A 23,020-nucleotide genomic window follows, 5' to 3' on the forward strand; every position below is an offset into this window, starting at 1 on the left:
TCCCTATTTGTAAGTTGCATACAGTCTATTTGTATATTGTGCTTTTGGACATTCTGGAGCACTATTTGTTGTTTTTATTATTATTATTTTTTGTTGGTCTCTTCATTGAGACTGAGTCTTCAAGCAATATTGATCTACAGGTTATTGTAGTTATAAGTATATTTTTTATTATTTAAGGAGAACACAAAAGTCACTTTTTAAATAATTCTCAATTACAATATTAAAGTTATAAAGATTGGAAGCTGTTTGAAGTGCTGGGATTCCTTTTCTTTGTTCATCAGCCCAATCTGTGGCATAGCTCTCAATGTAGCTTGGGAGATAATTTATTAACTAATTAAAAAGAAGAAGACCCAGGACAGACCACTGAGGCACTCCACTTAATACCTGTGTACAGTCTGAGAAACATCCATTCACAACAACATTCTATCTTTTAGCCAATTTTCAATCCAAATACAGACATTTGCCCCTAAGCCTATTTCTGTTAATTTGTATAGTAACCTTTTATGTGGAACCGTATCAAATGCCTTAGGAAAGTCTAGATAAATCACATCTACAGCCACCCCCAGGTCTATATTTTACTAACTTCTTCAAAGAATGCTAATAAGTCTTTCACAAATCCATGTTGACGTCTACTAATTGGATTCTGGATCAAGATATTTTCTTGAATGTATACCTTTAGCGACCCATCAAATAATTTCCCCACTACCAATGTTAAGCAGTCGTTCAAGCAGCACATATCATGAAAGTGCTCCCAATTCAGACAGCTACCAAAAAAACTTGCAGCGACCAGGGAACTTGCAAGATTGCAGTACTGCACAAACAGTACATTCTGGCAGTAAAATATAGAGATTAACCATTCTACATCTTGACAACAATTCATAACATAACATGTCCAAGGCCAACCCACATCCCGAGTCCTACAATCTACAGTTGCACCTTAACATGAAGGAGGGCCAGGTTAAAAAAAAAGTGGTGGTGTATATAATGTGAATTGCTGTGCATAATTGTTTTTTTTTAAAAATAAAAAAATATATTTTCGTAAATCTTAGTTAGATGTAGTTTTTCAAAATGCTGCTCCCAAATTATCCAAGCCAACTCATACATAAAAGGTTATGGTAATTTTCCTTTTTAATTCCCACCTAAAACCCTGTAAAAATTCCTAATTTTGTGTCCTAATTGTCCCTCACAGTCTTGGTTCTGTATCTGAGAGATGCACATAAGCAAGTAACGCCTACTTAAATAATTTCAATTCCTATGAATATTACTTTGAAATAACTATTTTCCCTGTGACCCCATGTCACCTCATCCAATGATATGAACTGCAGTGGGAATGCTATCTGAAATAAGATGTAACCAAGTAAACCGCTTTGTCAAACATCCTTAAAAAAACATTTTTACCTCATGTTTCAAAAACCTAATATATATATATATGCATGTGGGGCATTGGCATACCTGGGAACTTCTAGGCTCTGGCTACGCGGACGTCGGTGGGCGGTCATGCTGACGTTAATTTGAGTTCCTGCTGACGGCAGCGGGAAACACCCCCATTTAAAGGAAAATGGGCGGGGCGTTTCAAGACCCCGCTCTCACGACCTGGAGGATTCGGGTCTTGACCCAGGGAACCAGAGAAGCAGGGCTGGCCCTACAATGGAGCCGACTGGGGCAATTGCCCCAGGCGGCACTTTAGAAGGGGCGGCACTTTGCCCCAAGCGTTTTTTTTTGTTTTTTTTTGAAGCGGATGAGAGAGAGAGGGGCACCGAGTGGTTTTCGCTTACCCGCTCGGCGCCCCTCTCTCTCTCCTCTGCGGCGAGTCTCCCTGTTCCGTCTCGGTGCCGGCTTGTAATGCAGAGCGCCGGAAGTGACGTGAATTTCCGGCGCTCAGCATTACAAGCCGGCACCGTGGCAGAGCAGGGAGACTCGCCACAGGACTGTTTAAAGGTAAGTACCGGGGGGGGGGTGAGGGTAGATAATGGCGTTGGCGAAGTTTAAAATGCCGCCCCCCCCGGCGTCGGCGGGGGGGGGGGCGGCATTTTAAACTTCGCCCCAGGCGGCGTTAAGTCTTCGGCTGGCCCTGCAGAGAAGCAGTGCTCACCCGGCAATCTCCGGGTCAAACCTGGAGAGTTCCCAGGTATGGGCATTGGTATAATTTACTAATCGATCTTTGTTTGCTTACATATATCCCATCTGAGGAAAAGAGACCATATTGTAAAATGTATAGGAAAAACATATTTTTGATCCTTAAGAAGATATTTATGTGGAAGCAGAGACATGAAGTATGCCTAGAAAATATTCTGGATTGTCAAAAAAATATTGAGGACTTCTACGCTACATCAAATGCTATCAAGGCCCAGTAAAGCAATCTATGAAAAGTTCAAGCATGACAACTGAAATGTGCATGTCCCAATATTGACCCCTGTAACAAAATATGACATATCCATGCTTTTTTGCCAAATGTATACCAGAATAGTTATTGGTTTGTGAACATAATCTGGACAATAAATCTACTGCAATACTCCAATGAGTCTATGAAAAAAAAATAGTAAAGTATTACTAGAATATTGTTAAGAGATTGACAGTAAAAAGGTTGCAAAAGAAGTGTCAAAATGCCATAGATGAATACCTTCAATGAGGGCGATCAAAGTTCTAGTTACAGAATGTTAAATGTCTACTTTGAAAGCAATGATATGTGTTTTTCAATAGTTAACATTTTTTATTTGTCCTGTAAATAATAGGAATCCTAGTTGTAAATCCCACAGGATCTGAAGCCTGTTATTCTCTTTTATGTGAAATCTCCCACTTGGACTTGGGATGGTCTAACCCATATTCCATGCAGATGTTCCTGTATACAATGCCAGCTACTTGGTTTCCTACGAGCATTTTATACCCAGCCCCACTATGTTGGACTGTCTTAGAAGCCTATCTACATAGCCTGCACCTTGGGTCCTGTCTGGTGGAGTAGGTACCTGTCTCTATGGATCTGGTGCTTAGTGCCGGCTCTTGTGTTGGCATTATCAGTACCTCAGTGCTGTCTTTGAGTACAACCCTGTACAAGATTTTCCAGTGTCAGCCACCTCAGCTATTTGTTGATGGTACATCCCATGCAGGATCTTGGCTTACCATGGTTCTTTCTCTACTTGATCTTCCTTCCATGTCTGTTTCTGGTTCAGACATTCTCTCAGCAGCTCATCTTTGAGTGCCATCTTACTGATGTACTCTCAGATGCTCTGGGTTTCATCCAGGACGATGGCTTTGAGACTTAACAGACCCTGCCCTCCTTTCAGCTGGTGTACAGTATCTTGGTGTACACTGTGAGGAGCTTCCAGGTCTTAACACACCAACAGCCGCCATGTCCTCCTTTGGCCACCTTATAAAAATATAATCAGTTTTTAGGGTGAGGAAAAGGGCTATTTTCCAAATAAAACTGATTTACTTTTCAATTAAATATGTCACCAAAAAACATTGAATAGAAGCTATGTGTAGTTTTAATAAATTAATTTACTGGGCTACAATTTGTTATTTGTTTTTTTAGCACTCTACAAGCTTTTGTATTCTTTGTCACTAGACTACAGTGTCATAAAAGCTATGCTGACTGCAAAGGTCATATGCACCAAACTACAATAAATATGTAAAGATCTCTGGGGTAGTAGAAGTATTATTAAACACTCATCCACAGACACCAGACGGCTTGTTTTTCCCTCAGAAATCTCATGGTGCTTCCACAACCACAAGGGATTCTGGGTAGGCACATGCAAACAAGGTCAACAATGATCCCCTTTTGCCTCTATATCCACTTTATACATGGATCCCTTGAAAGTAATTGCCCGCTGTACAAGACAGCCTTTAGCCAAAACTCGGGAAGAGGTACAATAGCCAGATCACCACTCATGGACAGCTGTTTCATCCTTCATGGGACTCGTCAGCATGAGGTTGGGATACTGGCTTAATAGTTGAGACTTGGGGTAGCTAAGAAATACCATGGTAGGCGCATGCAAATAAGGCTATTGTACCTCTTCCCGAGTTTTGTCTAAAGGCTGTCTTGTACAGCGGGCGATTACTTTCAAGGGATCCATGTATAAAGTGGATATAGAGGCAAAGGTGATAATTGTTAACCTTATCTGCATGTGCCTACCCAGAATCCCTTGTGGTTGTGGAAGCACCATGAGATTTCTGAGGGAAAAACAAGCCTTCTGGCTTGTCTGGTGTCTGTGGATGAGTGTTTAATAATACTTCTACTACCCCTTAATTTTTTTTTTTTTTTTTTAATTATTCTTTATTAAATTTTCCTTCTTTTATAAAACAGAACAAAAAGAAAAAATTAAACTTAGACAAACAAGCAATCATATTCTCTCTACGACATACATAGACACGAAGGTAATTAATACACAGTCTTTATACACCTTAGAACCTGTAATATACTTGATAAGGTTATTTGAAGAAACATATCTTCAAGTAATAATTTAACAGATTCGCATCGTTTACCTTCGACATACAAAATTTACACAATGCCCTATGTAGCTATCCATATGAGACCCTGGAGCTCCTGGAGTATCTAGCTTCGAAAGCTTATTATTATAGTAGGGTTAAACATAAGGAGTATTCCCCTCTAAGAAATAGAGTAATTCATTTGGTTCCATCCAGCCCAGATTTTAGTATAAAAATCTAAATTATTCCGGAAAAAATATTTTTCTGATATTGATTGAACTTTTATTTGGTTGGAAATTTCTTTCCATGGAGGGATTTCTTGTTGTTTCCAAAAGCGAGCGATACAGATTTTACATGCCAATAGTATATTAACTAGTAATATTTTATTATATTTCGAGATTTGAGGTATATCTAAATGAAACAAGAAAATCTGTGGAGTAAGAATAATATTAATCCCAATAGCTGAACAAAATAAAGAAATTACTTTTTCCTTAATTGGTTGCAGATAATCGCATTCCCACCATATGTGAAAGTGATTTCCAGTTGTTCTATAACATCGCCAACATAGATCAGTCGTATTATTAGATATTTTATTGAGTCTGGATGGAACCATATACCAACGATGCAGCAACTTATAATACTGCTCGTGAAGATTTAAGCAGTGAACTGCTTTCCTAGTATGTTGCCAAGCTTTGTACCAGTTTTGTATTGGAAACTCTTTCTGTAGATCTCTTTCCCACAATAGAATTGTTTTAACTTTATCGCAAGATGAAGACGAATTTACTAATAATTTTAATATTTTGGATATCATATTTGTTTGAGGTGGTTTCAAAAAAAAGTCATCCCATTTATCTCGTTTTCTTAATACATTTTTTAACAAAAATTTTTTTATGCGCAAATATGAAAATAATTCTCTATTTGAGATATTATATCTAAATTGCATATCCAAGAATGGTATCACTCTGTGGTCCTCCATGATGTCGCCAATATTGGAGATTCCACATCGAGTCCATTCATGGATATTCAGATCTTCTAAGTATATACAAAGAGTTTCGATTGGGGAAGATTCAGATAGGGTCGAGGATAATCCGTATGTTTTCCGGATTCTGCGTAAAGCTTTAAGTAGATCTTTCAATTTAAGTGGAAGGGTTTCCCATCACCTTTACCCACCATAACTTATGTAAAGATCTCTGTAAATATTTTAAAAGTCACAAACCTTTCTGTAAAAAAGACAAGATGGTGTCCTATACATAAGGTAAATTAATAATTAATAATTCATTAAAAAGTCTCTAAAGACACTAAATAAAGTGAGCCATGTATAACCAGGTAACTCATGTAACAGTCCTATTGAGACATACTGATTATGGCATTACTAATTTTGCAAAGAAACCAAGTGATCTCTTGCATATTTTTTTCTTTCAGATAAATATTTCACAAGAGCATTATCCTTACATACATTCGGGAATCCAAACTGCCCACGTTAATAATGCATAAGAATTGCGTTTTGTGCAATAGTTGATTATTTATATTGCCTTTTTTTCTATAATTCCGGTAAGGGATTCTTTCCTATCTTTTGATAAAAATAAAGAGGGGACACTAGGTCTTCTTAAACAATCTAAAATAAATTTGTTTAGTCCTAGAGCAAGAATGACCTGGACACTGACCCATCAACCTACGTTCTGTTTGCGAAACAAAGGCCAAATTAATGATTGATAGCAGGCTATTTGATGGGCTTAAAAGTGAAGAACATACTAATACCTTCACAGTAGACAAGACTTCACTCAGCTCAAGCCAGAAAAATGCTGAAAGTAACACTAATTACGGTGTTACTTTGCCTTGCAAGAACTGCATGGGTATGATATGATTTTCTCTTATTTTACATGTGTTTCCTAATATATTTCATATATTTTGGCCTGTAGAATAACACTTCATTTTTTTGTACTTTTTTTTTAATATGCCAATAGTTTACTGGTGCCAAAGGGTTTTAGCAAAATGTATATCTGTTTTATCAATGAACCACATTTCATTATATTTGTCGATACCACAGGAAACTGTATGGTGGCCCATATTGGTCCTCAAACTAGAATGCACAGATTCAAAAAAGTTATTCCTAATGAATTCCATGCAAGGTCATAACTAATAACAAATACTTGTATTTGTTAGGGAAGTTGCTTGTTGGCACAAGATACTACTTAGTTGCTGTTACAGATATTTTGTATTCAGTTCAGAATGTAAGGGGATGAAACATTTTTGAGTTAAAATTATACTAAAATGTCTTCTGGGGTTTCATGTTTTGTCTGGGAGCATGAAGTTGCCATAATGTTTCTATAGAACCAGTGCAATCAATTAAGAAAAATATTTTCTGGAATTATGGTTTAACCAATTGCGTACCATAAATAACCGCAATCTATTGTGTTATAATGAGGTATAATTGTCTCTACCAAAAATGATGATGATGTTGATAATAATAATAGTGTATTTATTCAAGGGTTCATATTGGGGTTTTCAAGTAAACTAACTTCTCATCAGTTTATCAACAGATATATGTGTTCCAAGTTAATATTCTTATAACCCGTTGAATTTACCCATGGGTTTTTGTCCTATTTAAACAGAATGATTTCTATTGTTTCTTCTCAGTGATAACTCTGGTTATCTATATATAAACCATATATTGGCATATTTTTATCTTTGTGTATCATCCATATTTTTATTTGTTTTTTTTTTCTTCTGTTATACTAAAAGTCAGAAGATACTTTTGAGTCTGAAGGAGGAAGCATTCGTGGTCCTAGAATAATTGAACCTAAAACCTCAAGTGACTGCAAGCAGGATAAGAACTGGCCTATCTGTGCAGATGAAGACTGGGTAAGAAACCCCTAGCTTGATATGACAAATAATAATTATTTTGAACAAGAACAACCAATGCAGAGGAAAAACAAGCTAGTGCTGAATCCATATGTATAGTAAGGGCGAGACCGATTGTGAATTAAGTGTAAATTAAGCATGGTAATCTTAAATGTGGCAATTTACTTAAGACTATGTAATTCACTGCCAAGAGAGGTGATGCTATCAAATACAATGGAAGCATTCAAAAAGTGTCTGGATATTTTGTTTAGAATAGCAGAACATAAAGGGCTATAAATGATAGTATATAACAGTAAAATGTTAGAGCTTCTTGATCCAAGGAGACATCTGATTGCCTAATTTTTCCCCCTAAGTGGCAAAATTTAAAAAATAATAAGTTTTTTTTTATTTGCCTTCTTTTGGATCAAAATCAAGACAAATAGGTAGAAGGGTTGAACTTGGTGGTCTTTTTTCAACCTAAATTACTGTGTTACTATGTTAAGTATTTACTCAAAAAATAATGGAAGTAAGCACTATTAAAATACCATTCTCTGGTGTATCTAGTTGGAATTCCCTAATTTGCATATAACAACAATATTAAATACATTTTGCTTTGTTGATTAGACATTTGTGATGAAGTTGTGGGTAAATTGATATAATAATTAAAAGACTGATTTTCATCACAACAGTTAGAAACTAGGTGTACAGAGATCAGCCATACATTACCTAATGTTTAAAATAGCAAATCAGTTACTATGTGTAAAAGACATATGGAAAAAAGAGAGAAGACAATACTTTATAGTAGTATGTTTATTTAACTAATTTAGTTAAAAGGATCCCCATATAAAGTATTGGATTAGTTCACCCTGATGTCATTTGCTCTCCTCTCTCTGTACTTCTATGTATTCCTATAATATACTCTGCTAGAGAAGCAAGATGGATGCCAATGTTACTCAAAATTGAGTCAATGGTTTACAACATTGTAATAGAGGATACAGCCCTGCCAAGTATCCCAGTATTCAAGACTAAACTGAACTGATTCTGGTATAGTTTGTGAGAACATGGTAAAAAAAAATGAGCAAGAGAAGCCCCTAAAACCCCCAAAGCTGACACTACCAAATAAGCAATTTTAGGGCCCCCATTGGTCTAAGGGGTCATCTTGGGTGATGTGGTATAATGTCACCATAATATCTCTTTTTTTAAGTTTGATAACTGTTTTCTTTTGTTTACAAATAATTATTTGTTTCTTCACTATGTGGGAAGCAGCCTTACTGATGTTATTGGGCCCCAAACATCTAATCCCATAAGGGCATTCCCTCTGTAGTACCGACTCCAACATGTCAGATGTGGACAGGTGCCATCTGTAGATCTAAAACAAAAATAAAAACAAATTGCTTCCGGTCAGGCCTGCTCTGCAAACCTGCCCTGAAATACATTAGAATAAATGGGGGGACTTTACTGAAAATTGATTGCAGCTGCTTATTCTTGCAATGTAGCGCAAACTGAAATCTTTGTTAGAACTGCTAAAGGCTGGATACATTAATTTTAAAGATATACAGACGAAGAGCACACTTAAACCTTTGATATGGAATATAATAATCCCCACACAAAAGCACAGTTTCATGCATTTTAGAAGTCCCTGCATTTATAAACATGGTTTATAACCGTATGAAATACAGTTTTAATTATGGACATTAAAAAATCATCAGTAGTGCAGAAGATGAATTTAAATTTAATATAAGATCTCAACAAGAGTAGTAAAAAAAATGCAGACCTTTATGCACCGAACCTTTCAACAACTTTTTTGGGGGTATGGTATTTACTGGTGGTCTGCTCCCTGTCCCACATAGAAAAGAATGAAAGCAGGGGGTATTATACTATACAATAAAACCCATTACCTTTTGACAGAGAAGGGCAACAAATGCATAATGTGTTCTGTTGGGACAAAAAATTCTGTTTGTATTAATCATATGTAGCAACTTATTAGGGGTGTTATATAATCTATTTAAATGTTTTCATTTCACACATTAAAAAAGAGAGTTAACTTATCAGAAATAATCTACAGGGCCCCAAATGTCCATCTGGATGCAGAATTCAAGCTTTGGCTTCCCAATCAGATAAAGATTTTGGCAAGAGACTTGATGCTATCAGACAGAAATTAAAAGATGGTGAAGTCAATTACAAGAGCATAGATGTGAGAACCAAGGAAACATATGAGTTCATAAAGGATAACTTGGTCCAGGCACAACGTAAGTAGAACCAAAACAAATGTCTTTTTTATATTTAAAATTATTATTATTATTATACATTTGCTTGCATGCATTTTTAATTATATTTTTAAAAAAGATATTAAAAAAAATAGTTGAGACATATTCAGTAGCTGGTGTGTAATTCAACAATATATTTCCATATGTAAATGCTATTACACAGATTTAAACAAAAGACTAATTTGTGCATTGGTTTCAATTTTTAGAGAGCGACGGTAAATATAGCCAAGTGTCTGAAGACTTACGAAATAAAATTGAAATTTTAAAGATGAAAGTTTCTAACCAACTTCAAAGGATCAAATTACTGCAGACAAGCATCAGAGATCAGGTTGTGGAAATAAAACGGCTTGAGGTAAGATGTTTATTTGTTTTCTTAACATTGTCACTTCATCATAATGTCTTTTAACCCCTTAATGACAAAGCCCGCACATGTACGGGCTCAAAATGCATTGTTTTCAATGGGTTTAGGGACCGCCCATTGTCCTTAAGGGGTTAAATCAGTGGATATTCAACTGTTTTAAATAAATAACATACTTTTTTCATCTTTTTTTGATCAGGTGGATATTGATATCAAACTTCGGGCCTGCAAGGGATCTTGTGCAAAGGCTGTTGACTACAAATTTGACAGTGACAGTTTTGATAACATCCAAAAGCAACTTTTGCAAGCTGAGTCCACTAACTTGAAACCCGAGACCAATGCATTGAGGGTTCTAAAAATGAGGCCAATTAAAGATTCCACGGTTGATCCACGTTACAAAGCACTAGCTCAACAGAAAGACCTTGAAACACAGCTGTCAATATTCCCTAACCTTAATCAATACTCATTTGTATTAGAAGGGAAACAGAAAGAGGTAACGGGCCATACTTCACCTGTCATCTATACATCTGGTGGCGGGAAAGAGGTTGTAAGTCAGGGGGTTGACAAAAATGGGCAGTCAGGTAAAGAAGTATCAGGGTCAGTCACTACTAGTTCTAGAGTTGTTTCATGCTCTAAAACAGTCACAAAGAAAATTATTCATGGACCCGATGGACCTAAGGAAGAAGTAGTGGAATCAGTAACTGGTGGGCCAGAGTGTGAAAGATTAGCACATCTTAAGGAGCAAGGAAAGGGCACATTTGGACCTGATGGCACCTACAATATACGAATCACTGGAAGTGAAGGTTTAAAAGATATCAGTAAGTTGCCAAGCTTTGAAGAATTTCTTAGCAGCGGAGTTGGTGGCAAAACTCAAACTAGCCACACCAGTAGTAGTGTAAGTTCTGGTTCAACTTCTAAAACAAGTCACTCAATACTAACTCCTGATGCCTTTAAAGATTTGGGAGAGGAAGAATTTGATGAGTTTAGCCATGCAGACCTTGGCACCCCAAGCTTTACATCAAAGAAAACACAAACACAGTACGGCACTAATGGAGGCTCATCCTCATTCAGCAAGACGGTGATCTCCAGCAGTGGAACCAGTAAAGGTGGTTCTGAGTGGGATACAAAACGCTTGAAGAGCGCTCCAGTGTTTGACGACCTTGGGCCTATTGATCATGAAAACAGCGAAGAAGACATGCCTAATTTAAATGCTCGCAGTGTGAAAAAAGAAGTGAAATTGGTTGCTGATTATACTGGTACAGGTAAATCAAAGTGATAGATGAGGTCACAACCCACCATTAAGTCGAAAAAAACACATAATTCAGCTTAATCCCTCCTACAGAATTATTCAAACAAGATGCTTTCAAAGGAGTTTAAGTGAAGCAAAAACTTGTTAATAAGAGGTTCACCAATGAAGCAGAAAACATAATAATGATGAAAACAATATAAGGTGTATAATAAAGGAATAAGGCATGATGGCACAAAAAGGATATTATAAGTAAATGATAAAAAATCATGAGATTGGTGCCTTTTTAGATTTATTTGGCTATATATGTGAACTAGCACCTGATGGTAAATGTAGTATCACCTTAGTGATTGGAAGATATGCCAAAGCTACGCTATTCTGATTTACCTTCTTTATTGGACCTAAAGAGCAAATTACAAATTAACAGGTTAAACATGCATAGAATTATTTTGGCCAACGCAAGTTTTATTTACTTTGTAAGAACTTTTCTCTGCTCCTCTCGCATTCCCCAGAAAAAGATCGAAGAGTAGGCATAATATTTCAGCATTTTAACAGCCCCAGCGTTTTTGTAACAGTAAACCAGATAAAAATGCATTTCTTTTTAGACTGTGATGATATCCGCCAAAAACACAGTTCTGGTGGCAAAAGTGGCATTTTCAATATCAGGCCACAAGGATCCAATAAGGTGCTTTCTGTCTATTGCGACCAAGACACACAATTGGGAGGATGGCTTTTGATTCAACAGAGGGAAGATGGATCTGTGAATTTTAACAAGACCTGGAAAGACTACAAGTATGGATTTGGCAGTATGGATAGCAATGGAAATGGAGAACTCTATTTGGGCAATGAGTACATCCATTTACTGACCCAAAAGGACTCAATTCTCAGAATTGAATTAGAAGACTGGTCTGGAGAGAAGGTTTATGCTGAATATAATTTTAAACTAGGACCTGAGTCAGAGGGTTATGTTCTTAAAGTGTCTGAGTATGGTGGCAATGCGGGGGATGCTTTGATAGAAGGTTCCAAGGATGATGGGGAATACACTTCTCATGTTAACATGAAGTTTAGTACTTATGATAGGGACAGTGATAAGTGGGAAGAGAACTGTGCAGAGATGTATGGTGGAGGCTGGTGGTATAACAACTGCCAAGCTGCGAACCTTAATGGAATTTACTATTCAGGAGGTCAGTATGATCCCAGGAACAGTGTTCCATATGAGATAGAAAATGGAATTGTGTGGGTACCTTTCAAGGCAGCAGATTACTCTCTTAAAATTGTCAAGATGAAAATTCGGCCAGTAGAAACCACAGAATAAGATATATTTGATAGCCCTGCACTCCCTTTGAAAGTGTTGTATTATGTGTTTTTTTTATTTCTGGCTTAATGTATGATATTAACTGTACCTGAAAAAAAGAAAACTAAATGACTCAATTCAAATATAGTAACTGTGTATGTTGTGTTTTTATTTTAGATAACACTAGTAGAGTCTCAGGACATTACTTTTTCTCATATAATCAACCGGTCATTGATTATTGTGGGTGCTCCAGGCCATTTTGCCCACATTTTATAAACTATACCACTCAAAAAAATAATGTTTCACACTTTGCATGCATTCCTGACATCACTGAATTTACCAGAAACTGAAAAAACTGGACATAATTACAATTAATGTTTAATCTTTTTGAATGGTTGAATTCTATTCCAGTTTACATACAAGTTCACATGTTAGTCTATTTTAAGTAGCAACACATTTTACCCTCCGGGCCACCCACTACTCTTTGAAGTACACACACAGTAAGAAATAAGTATAATCACTTGCCCCACAATTTATTTATCTTGGTTTCTTTGAGGAGCAGAAAAAATAAAAGAACCTGGAGATCTACCTGACAATTACACTCAAATTTGTCCTTCAAAAAAGTATACCTAATAAGTCATAGAGTAGGGCTGTCTTCCACTACTATATTTTCTTTCCATAATTTGCGCAATCAATTTATGAACCATGAGCAATAGCAATTGCTGTCCACCTAGTGAGTCATAATCTGAAACCCTGTTTCTGCATGGTTTATCAAGGTCCATAACTATACCCACATCTACATTATTTCATATAAGATCAACATGGAACCTGATTAAAATGATAGTTAAACATATCAAATGTCTAGATATATCAAACGTTATTCACTTTCTGTTCATTAGACATAGTATTCTTTACAACCTTAACATTTCAGGTAATTGTAGCACTATGTTGTTCTTTAGTTCGTTATTATTTCTAAGCACAATTTACGCACGTCATAGAATTCTAAGTGACACTAGCTCTGCTTATTGGCAGGTCGACAGGTGCCCTTCTGGGTGTAGGGTGCAAGGACTGATTACCAAATTGGGGAAAGAGATCATGAATCGCATGGATACAACAAAACAATCTTTTATGACAAGTAACGCCAACTATTTAACATCCCTTTCCGGAATAAAACAACTGCATGATACCATCGAGGGAAACATGCATAAAGATCAAGGCAAGTAGTGATATTTCAAAAGAAATGTGAAGGGAATTGAAACTGTTTTTTAAAAAAAGGTAGCTACCCAAATGTTGTGGACCTATGGCCAACATAATATTGAAGCATTTTGGGATTGGTAACTCTGAACTTCTAATTAAGTCCACCTTAAATGTAAAATTGCTGTAACTTCACAATATTAACCATCTATTGGCAAACACCTACATAGAATTACCCGTACATTGGTAATATTAAAAGTACATTTTTTGTCATCTAGTGTGAGAAAATAGATTGTTTTAGTAAATACCCATTAAACACAAAGAAGTGGCTATTATCCTATTAATCTACATTAACTGGATAACCTAAATACTTTTCTTACTGCTACTCTGTTATTTATAATTTTCAAAATGGGTCTAAATCATTATTTTACATGAGCAAATACAGAAATATTGAATTAACATCTGACATGCGACCATGTTATTGATTTAAAATCACACTTTTTCCTAAATTAAATAGCTATTTGCTTGATATTTTGATGCACAACTTGTTAATGGTTTATACAGAATGGCTGGTGGAACTAATTGGTTTGTTTGGATGCAGTGGCATGAAATGTTTTAATTACTTTTGCAGTTTCCAATTTTGTTTTATAATTCACAGCGATACACACTGAATTAAAAGAGTATACTGGAACAAATAGTGACCTCTTAGGCTCAGGGTGTGGAATGTCCCCTGCGAGAAGGGAAAACGCAGTATAGCTTGGTATCTAACTTACAGAGAAATGCTAAAGCGGGACAATAAAGATAAAAAAAAAATATCAACTGAGCAAAAAAAATATTATTTGTGTTAATATACAAACACGCTTAAGCAGTTTTTACATTATTTTTAGTTTTCAGCCTTCCCATGAATACATTTTTCAATTTTCTAGGTGTTATATATATATTTGGCCATTTGGAATTTTGGGAATATGAGTTCATCGATATTCTACTATTGTTGCCATCATTTGAAATGTGATTTGGGAAGAAGAGGGTTTACTGGATTTAAAATGTAATTAAAAAAACTGATGTCCACAAAAATGCTTTTATAATCTTCCTCCAAGAAGCAGTTCAACGGATTATAAAATCTATTGTGTAATATACATAGTTTATTCTTACTTACAGATTTGGTTATTTGCATTCACACAGTAGTAGTTTGAGTTGAAACATATGTTCAATAGCTCTCTTTAGTGTGTATACACATGTAATCAACATACATTTGACTTTTGTGTTACATAGGTACGTATAAAAACTTTGCCCTTGCTAGTAAACAGCTGCAGACCAGACTAACAGCTCTTAAATGGAGGGTGAAAGAGCTCGCAGTTAAAATTTAAAGTCTACTGAATGATCTACGAGAACAGCTTACTACAATGAAAAGAATGGAGGTAAACAAACATAATGCAATGATATTTTACTTACGAGAACACACCAAATATGGTAGTTACTGACCATAAAGAAAATTAATGTAATTATTGAAAGTTCTTCCAATGTAAAATTTCCCTATATATATATATGTATGCATGTTCTGGGTAAGTGCTGTGCTATATAAATAAAAGATAATAATAATAATAACAATAATAATAATGATAATACTAAATAATAATACTATGTCTTACAGCTGAGTATCTTCTACAAGACCAACCCTAAATAAGGATAACTATTGGCTAGGGATGTCAATAGTTAGCATATTTTGCATATTCACCCTCCTTTAAGTGACTACTTGTAGGTGGGTCCCAAGTTGCTAACTTGCTTTTGGCTCATTCAATAGTTGCTACTTGTAGCTTCTTTTGCTCCTTCTTTGGCTTTTTCAGAACCAAAGAGGGAGTATTAAGTCTGCAAACTCAAAATTATTCCATGCAAAAGACTAAATCTATTCCAGTAGGTATTTGTTAAATGAAAAACATAATTTGGACGATGACGAAATTGGTACAAATGCTGATGGACTAGAGCAAAAAAGGCTTGTTGTGGAATGATAAAGGCTGTGAGGTTAGAAGAGATCTACTGAGATAGACAACTTATTCTGTGTGTGTCCATAACAGGGCTTGTCAAAAAACTTAAAAAGTCCACATAAAGCATGTTTCTGTCTGTAGTGGAGGTGTAAATGTAATCCGGAAAAACCAAGAATTTAAATGGAACAACCACAAGAAGGAAGGACCTACCCACACAATAGCTGGTCATGCCTTTCAATTGCAACTTTGGGTCAAGTGTTTAATACAGAAACATAATCTATACTCTATGTGTTATAGGTGGATGTTTCTATAAAGCTTCGTTCCTGTTCAGGCGCATGTCAAAAAGTCCAACAGTACGCTGTCAACATGGACAATTATTCAGTCTGGAAGAAACATTTGGATGAAATGAAAACAAGTCAGATGACGCCAACCAGAAATCTAAGCCGTATTCATTTGTACACATATCAAGACAATGTTACTAACTGTATAGAACCATATTATTTTGTAGAAAACCTGCAATTGGGTCTGTTTGAAAATAGACAACTCTATGTACTGAAGTTAGATGACCTTTACAATGAAACAAATCACATAGCATAGATTGCAATCATACAGTATACCATGTATTATCATAACGTCTGAACCTATGCTAAACTTGAAACACCAGTACTTTTCCACACACTGTATTTATTTATTTTTATTTTTTGAATGCTGAGACTAAATGTTTGGATGAATATTTCTGTATTGTGTTTACTTATATGACGACTGTTGCTTTTGCTGCAAGGTCCTCTTTGTTTCCAAGCTGCTCTGTATGTGCACCTCGGAAATGACTTTAAAAGGGTACTTGTGAGTTGTGGAGTTAATTGCTAGGTTTGGTGTTAGAGCAAAAAAATAATAATAGGGTCATTAATAACTTTATAGGGAACAGATTTCAATCTTTTCAAATCTTACAATTACTGAAAATTCCCTATATTTTTCCCAGTTGATTATTTTAAATTAAATGACCTATTTTTTCTTCTCTTTTCCCGTTCTTTTTAAAATGTTTAATTGCAAGATTTTTACAAAAACTTAAAGTTACCTTTCTGCTTAGACCAAATGCAAATCCAATGTGGCAGCTCTTTTATTTTTTTAGGTTTAATCACATAAAACAGCACATAAAGATCTAAGAAGTTTCTATGACAACCTATTAGAGCCTTCTTTTGGTGTCACATGATAATTAAGTGTTTTTGGCAAAAAAGACAAAATTTGGATTAAAGAAATATTTCTGGGAAAGGGTTTGAGTTTTCAACAGTAGTAAGAATGATTAATCTAATGTAGCATTAAGCAAGTGTTAAATTCAACAAAGTGGAACAGTAATGTATGTCTACATTTAAAAAATAAACTTAATAATAAAAAAGATTTTCAGTGAACCTTTGATATATTTGGTTAAATATGTATGTGACTTAGCAAGGAAGCCATGCTCCATCATTAGCCATGGAGGTTTGAACAAACGACCTTGCGTATGGTAGGTTGTACACCAAACCAAAGAGCCTGTTCCAGTCTGCATTGCAATCTGCCTGTTCCACAGACCAGGTTGCCGTCCGCTGGCTCCAAAAACCCTGTTGCCATCTGCCAGCGTCACAAACTCCATTGCTGTTTGATGGCTCCACAGAGCCCTCTGCTGTCTGCCGGCTCCACAAACCCCATTGTGTTAGCCTGTTCCAAGACTTCCTGCTTCTCTCAGTTGTGTCTTCAGATGACGCCAACAAGAAAGCCATCTTCAACTCGACACAACACCCCCCCCCTCTAGCTCCAGTCAAGTTCTAAGTTCTATCCTGTTCCTGTACAGGGACCCTAACCTGACCTAGCAACTGCATCCCTTATAGTTACATTAAGAGGTTGTTGGCTCTTCATTTGTCTGGTTGCACCTTGCTGTTCAGGGGTTAATTGGGAGGCGGTTTAATTGCACCTCCCCTAACACATTAATAAGGTTTTGGTAGCAAAATATACTGCTTTGTGTGCCCACTATGTAGGAGGTGAGAGTAGGTTCTCACCCAATCGAGAGTGTGCCTTGACGTGGCGGGTGAGCTTAATTATGCTTTGGCCAATTCGTATAACCAAAACCTCTCATTTATATTATGTTTATATATTTGTTGCCAACTTTATTAGGGTAGACAGTTTTTGTTTTTTGTATACACTGTACAACCAACACACTGTATTTGCAGCATGCCCGCACCTATTTTATAGGCCTCATTTTACACATTTGTATTATTTGAGCCTGGGACTAGCTTAGCACGCCGACATTTTTCTTTTCTCTGCTTGCACATATGTAAGGATGCTGGCTCCTCATTGGTCTGGTTGCAGCTTGCTGTCCAAGGGTTAATTGGGAGGAGGTTTTATTGCACCTCCCCCAACACATTAATAAGGTTTTGGTAGCAGAATATACTGCTTTGTGTGCCCACTATGTAGGAGGTGAGAGTAGGTTTTCACCCTATTGAGAGCTTAATTGTGGTTTGGCCAATTCATGTAACCATATATACCGTATTTGCTCGATTATAAGACGACCCTGATTATAAGACGACCTCCCAAATCTTAATATTAATTTAGGAAAAAAAGAAAAAGCCTGAATATAAGACGACCCTATAGGAAAAAAGTTTTACCAGTAAATGTTAATTCATTTAAACACTTTTTTTTTTAATAAAAGGTATGCTTGAGAAAAATATTTTGGTTTTATTTCCTTCTATTTTCCAACCTGCCCCCCAGTTATGCACATCTGCCCCAGAAGTGCCTTATACCCCCTATATGCCACTGTGCCCCATGATATGCCTTTTAACCCTCTAAATGCCACAGTGCCCCATGATATGCCTTTTAACCCTATATGCCACTGTGCCCCATGATATGCCTTTTAACCCTATATGCCACTCTGGCACTTAGAGGGTTAAAAGGCATATTATGGGGCACAGTGGCATATAGGGAGGTTTAAGGCATTTCAGGAGGCAGAGTGGCATTAAAGGGGTTAAAAGGCATTTCACAGAGCACTCTGCCTCCAGAAATGCCTTACACCCCCCATTTAACACTCCCCCTCCCTCCTCCAAACTTACCGGTGCTTCTGAGTTGGGGGGGCGCATAACACAGGAGGGTCCAGGTCCCCTGCATCTGAGCCCCAGGTGCTTAGTCCGGACAGCATGTAGAGCTCCACGCGAATCGCGTAGAGCTCTACACGCTGCCCGGACTAAGCACCGGGGACTCAGAAGCACCGGTAAGTTGGAGGGGGCATAACACAGGAGGATGCAGGTCCCCTGCATCCTTCTGTGTTATGCCCCCCCCCCCAGCTTACCGGTGCTTCTGAGTCCCCAGTGCTTAGTCCGGGCAGCGTGTAGAGCTCTACGCGATTGTATCGTGTAGAGCTCTACGCGATTATATCGCGTAGAGCTCTACACGCAGCCCGGACTAAGCACCGGGGACTCAGATGCACCGGTAAGTTGGGTCGGGGGTTAACACAGGAGGATCCAGGTCCCCTGCATCTGGGTCCCCAGTGCTTAGTCCGGGAAGCGTGTAGAGCTCCACGCGATTGTATCGTGTAGAGCTCTACGCGATTATATCGCGTAGAGCTCTACACGCAGCCCGGACTAAGCACCGGGGACTCAGAAGCACCGGTAAGTGGGGGGGAGGGGGTTAACACAGGAGGATCCAGGTCCTCTGCATCGCTGCGGGGGATCTGGATCTTAGTCTCATAATCAGACCTATTTGAGGTCTGATTATAAGACGACCCTGATTATAAGACGAGGGGTATTTTTCAGAGCATTTGCTCTGGAAAAAACCTCGTCTTATAATCGAGCAAATACGGTATTTGTTGCCAACTTTATTAAGGTGAGAAGCGCAGACAATTTTTGTTTTTTTGTATATGCACCAGAAGGACTCCGGCTAGTCATCACTAATAGAGGTCATTGGTGGGCAAGGATTTCAGGTGGTGTTTGTCTTTAACCCAGAAGATATCTCTGCTGTTGCCTATATTTTGAGTTCAGCCACAAATATCTATAAACTCATGGACATGTTGTTCTTTCTGAGTAGCTGATAACTTTTTAAAATCTACAATTGAATTTAGCGTGGGACTCCAAGTTTTATTTACATTGGAGTTCAATGTACTAAGCGTAGGCAGAGTTTGCAAAATATTTGTCCTTGAAAGGGGCAACTTCAAATGCTGTTTGGTTAAAAACAATGTTGGATTCGTGGTAAACTAACAGGATCACTGTTTTAATTGGCAACATATAATAAAGTAACATAAAACAAAGCAAGAATTCAGTACATACCCAGCAAATAGCATTTAAAAACCACCTAAGGCATATTGGGGATTCCATTATACTATATATATATGGCCATATATTGCTACACCAAAGTAGCCCAAGTTTGGCGAGTCCTATCTAATTTTTCATGGCTATATTGCTTACCGAAGAGCTCAATCTGCAAGATTGCACCGTAATTCAATCCAATAGAAAATCTCAAGCAATTTAAAGGCTTCTCTACCAATAATTAAATATGCATTCAACAAAAAATACACAAAAAGTGGAGCGCACAACCTAAAAGGCATAAAAGGCATACACATTCAGATTCCTAGGTTTCTGTGAGAATGATGATGACCAATAAATTCATAAAACAAAACAAAAATTCAGCGCATACCCAGGAAATACCATTAAAACCAATGCACTGTGTTGTATTGGAAAGAAAACAATGTGAATTATAATTGACAGATGCAGTAAATCGGCTACTGGCAGGAAACTTTGAAATGTGTCAAAGTTCTTGGGTTCCAATGTTCTTGTTTGGATTGTCCTGTTAAAATAAACAAAAGTGACCATGTCTGCCACTGAGTACACACATAAAATGTACTTTGGAACCTCAAATCACAATATCTTTTTGCTAAAGAGTAGTGTGTCTCCACCACCATTGACAAAAAGCGTCCCTTCCAATTTTAACATCCAGATAGTAAAATCACTATATATTTATTTTAACCAGCAAACACATACATCGAAAAAACAATATGACAACAAAAAAATGAAAGAGCAGACAAAAGTATGTTTCTATATAGTGAAAAACATTGTAGAAACATTATAGGATTTTAATGCCTGCAGAAATTGCTTCCTCTCCCAGATTAGTACACATATGATAAAACCCAGCCTTACACATGCCCTCCCCCACATACTAACAACTGACCAACTATTACTTGTAATACAGTGAACTAACATGAATGTCAGAAGCGTCAATGAATGTGAAAGAAAAAATACATTTATAGTCATTGAAAAAAATGACTACATAATGAGGCTAATATGTGTTTGCTATCTGATCTATCTAAAGGATAAAAAAAGTTACTGGAAATATTTACTGACTCGTCTTCTCATCAGCAAAAGTCACCTAGACTATCAGTCCACCACATTTTACCAGGCCACCAGTATATGTACTGATCACATGCAGTTTCAGGTAACAAATTGTGTGAGTCTAGGCATGGTACCTATTTAGGATAGATCACCCTTTGCAACCTATGAGTATACGTGTTTCTTTATGACATAATGTGAGCACTTACAAGTTTAAACTGTTCTCTGTCTACTGACATCACATTACATGGGTCCCGAAATATGACTGTAGGGTCATGTCGGAGATGGTTGGTGTGGTATTTTTGAAGAGAGCTATTATTTATATTAGCTTTTGTAATACACCAAGATTATTAGTAGACAACTTTTTTATTTATTTAGGAATGGTAATTAGAACGCCCCAATCCATTTTTCTTCTACCATAATTAAGTGTCATTTTTACTTGATTTTTCATTATTGAATGTTTTAGTGTTACTAAGTTTAGGTGTATGTTAGTGAATAATAATTGGTTACCCTTCCCTATAATAATTCATGGTTTTAGGTGGCTTTGCACTATTTTCTGAGTGTGGAAATTCAGCATGAATGTTTCCACGGGGCAGAAAATGCCAGATTTTGAAGGTGAAACCCACATTGCCAGGCAGTAGTTTATAATGTAGAAGATTCCTCCAAGATCTCATGATTAAACTGCTTAGCTGCATACATGGTGTAAAGAAGGCCCAACTATTGCATATAGCCCATTCCCTGTCACCACACTTAATCACCAAAAAGACCTGAATTACTAGTGACATTAGGGATTACTGGCAGACCCGTGACATATGCCAGAGATAAGATGACACTCAAATGCACCCTTATGTCCTATGCCTATAGTGGGGGAGCCCTTAAGTCGAATCGCAGTAGACATTGTGGGTCCGCTAGCCTGACCAATGTTTGTAGATTATGCCACCAGGTACCCTGAGGCTGCTGCCTTGTCCAATATTCAGGCAGAGACCATAAGGCATGCGCTGAACTGACTCAACAGCGGTAGAAGCTATGCGGGGTTAGACTCCTGCATAGCACCCCTTACCACCCGCATACAAACACACTTTGCAAACCTGCCCATAAAATCACCAAATTGGTTTGGGAGGGCATGGGGACTGAAATTAGGGAAATGCTTGATTTAGGAGTAATCACGCCCTCCAGTAGTTCTTGAGCGTCCCCTTTAGTTGTTGGTGCAGAAACAGGATGGTACTAACCGCTTCTGTGTCGACTACCAAATGCCCCAGGTAGACAAACTGTTAGACTGCATAGCAAGGGGTCACTATCTCATGACTATTGGCCTGGGCATGGGGTATTGGCAAATGAACTGGAGCCCTAATGGATTTTGTGTTTTTTCCTGGACAGCCTCAAGCGGACCCATGAGGATATTGTTAGGTCTGCCAGACTATGGACTGGGGGGAGTCCTGTCATGGACCCAGGGTTGCAGAGGTTGCAGAGGTTCCTATTGTTTAAGTGGGAGTTTTACAGGACATTCGTTATAAAGTGTGTATTTCGAGTTGTATTTGAACTACCTGCCGATTAGATGACTCTTTCCAGGGTTATTTGGTACACAGATAGCTGGGTGTGGGGATAACTGGTAGGTTGAGTAGCTGAAGATCATTTTTCCCTAGTTTTGATTAATCACAAGGGGTTTGGAGGGGCATCAGTGCCAGGAATCTGAGTGGATTGTTTGTTTTGGAGGGGCTGAGGGCTGTTTCAGCAGGAACACAAGGGGTTATGGGAGGAGAACTTGATGGGGAGCAGCATTTGTTGTTGAATGTGCTACTGTATTTTAATGATGCCTGTCTGGTATAAATTGCCCTGCTTAGCTGCAATAAACACATTTTTTTCTGATTTGGACCCTACATGTAGTCTCGGCTCATTGTGTGGAGTAATCACTTGCTATATTGAACTGCTATAATCACTGGCTACAATTCAACTCCGAATGTTGATCAGAACATCTCGAGGCGGGAGACTAAGGGTATCGAGTATTTCGATTCGGTGTGGTGATAGCAAATAGTTTATACATAGGGGAGGAAGCCAACATTAATGGAGGTGCACC

General features: G+C 37.4%; 1 protein-coding gene across 1 annotated transcript; it reads left to right on the forward strand.

Annotated features, from left to right (window-relative positions):
- Nucleotides 1–6,171: 6,171 nt before the first annotated feature.
- On the forward strand, nt 6,172–12,557 carry FGA (fibrinogen alpha chain). The gene is made up of 6 exons (XM_053460273.1): nt 6,172–6,275; nt 7,165–7,284; nt 9,329–9,512; nt 9,737–9,882; nt 10,088–11,150; nt 11,740–12,557. The coding sequence occupies exons 1-6, from the start codon at nt 6,222–6,224 to the stop codon at nt 12,447–12,449; spliced, it is 2,277 nt and encodes a 758-aa protein (XP_053316248.1). The 5' UTR covers nt 6,172–6,221; the 3' UTR covers nt 12,450–12,557.
- Nucleotides 12,558–23,020: the final 10,463 nt, after the last annotated feature.

This window comes from Spea bombifrons, chromosome 1, assembly GCF_027358695.1.
Source record: "Spea bombifrons isolate aSpeBom1 chromosome 1, aSpeBom1.2.pri, whole genome shotgun sequence".
Taxonomy (NCBI): domain Eukaryota; kingdom Metazoa; phylum Chordata; class Amphibia; order Anura; family Pelobatidae; genus Spea; species Spea bombifrons.

Excerpts from the sequence above, each read along its gene's own strand:
- FGA (XM_053460273.1), top strand. The coding sequence starts at position 6,222 with ATGCTGAAAGTAACACTAATTACGGTGTTACTTTGCCTTGCAAGAACT. Across the intron at positions 6,276-7,164 it reads GCCTTGCAAGAACTGCATGG|TCAGAAGATACTTTTGAGTC; the intron begins GTATGATATGAT and ends TTATACTAAAAG. Across the intron at positions 11,151-11,739 it reads TGCTGATTATACTGGTACAG|ACTGTGATGATATCCGCCAA; the intron begins GTAAATCAAAGT and ends ATTTCTTTTTAG.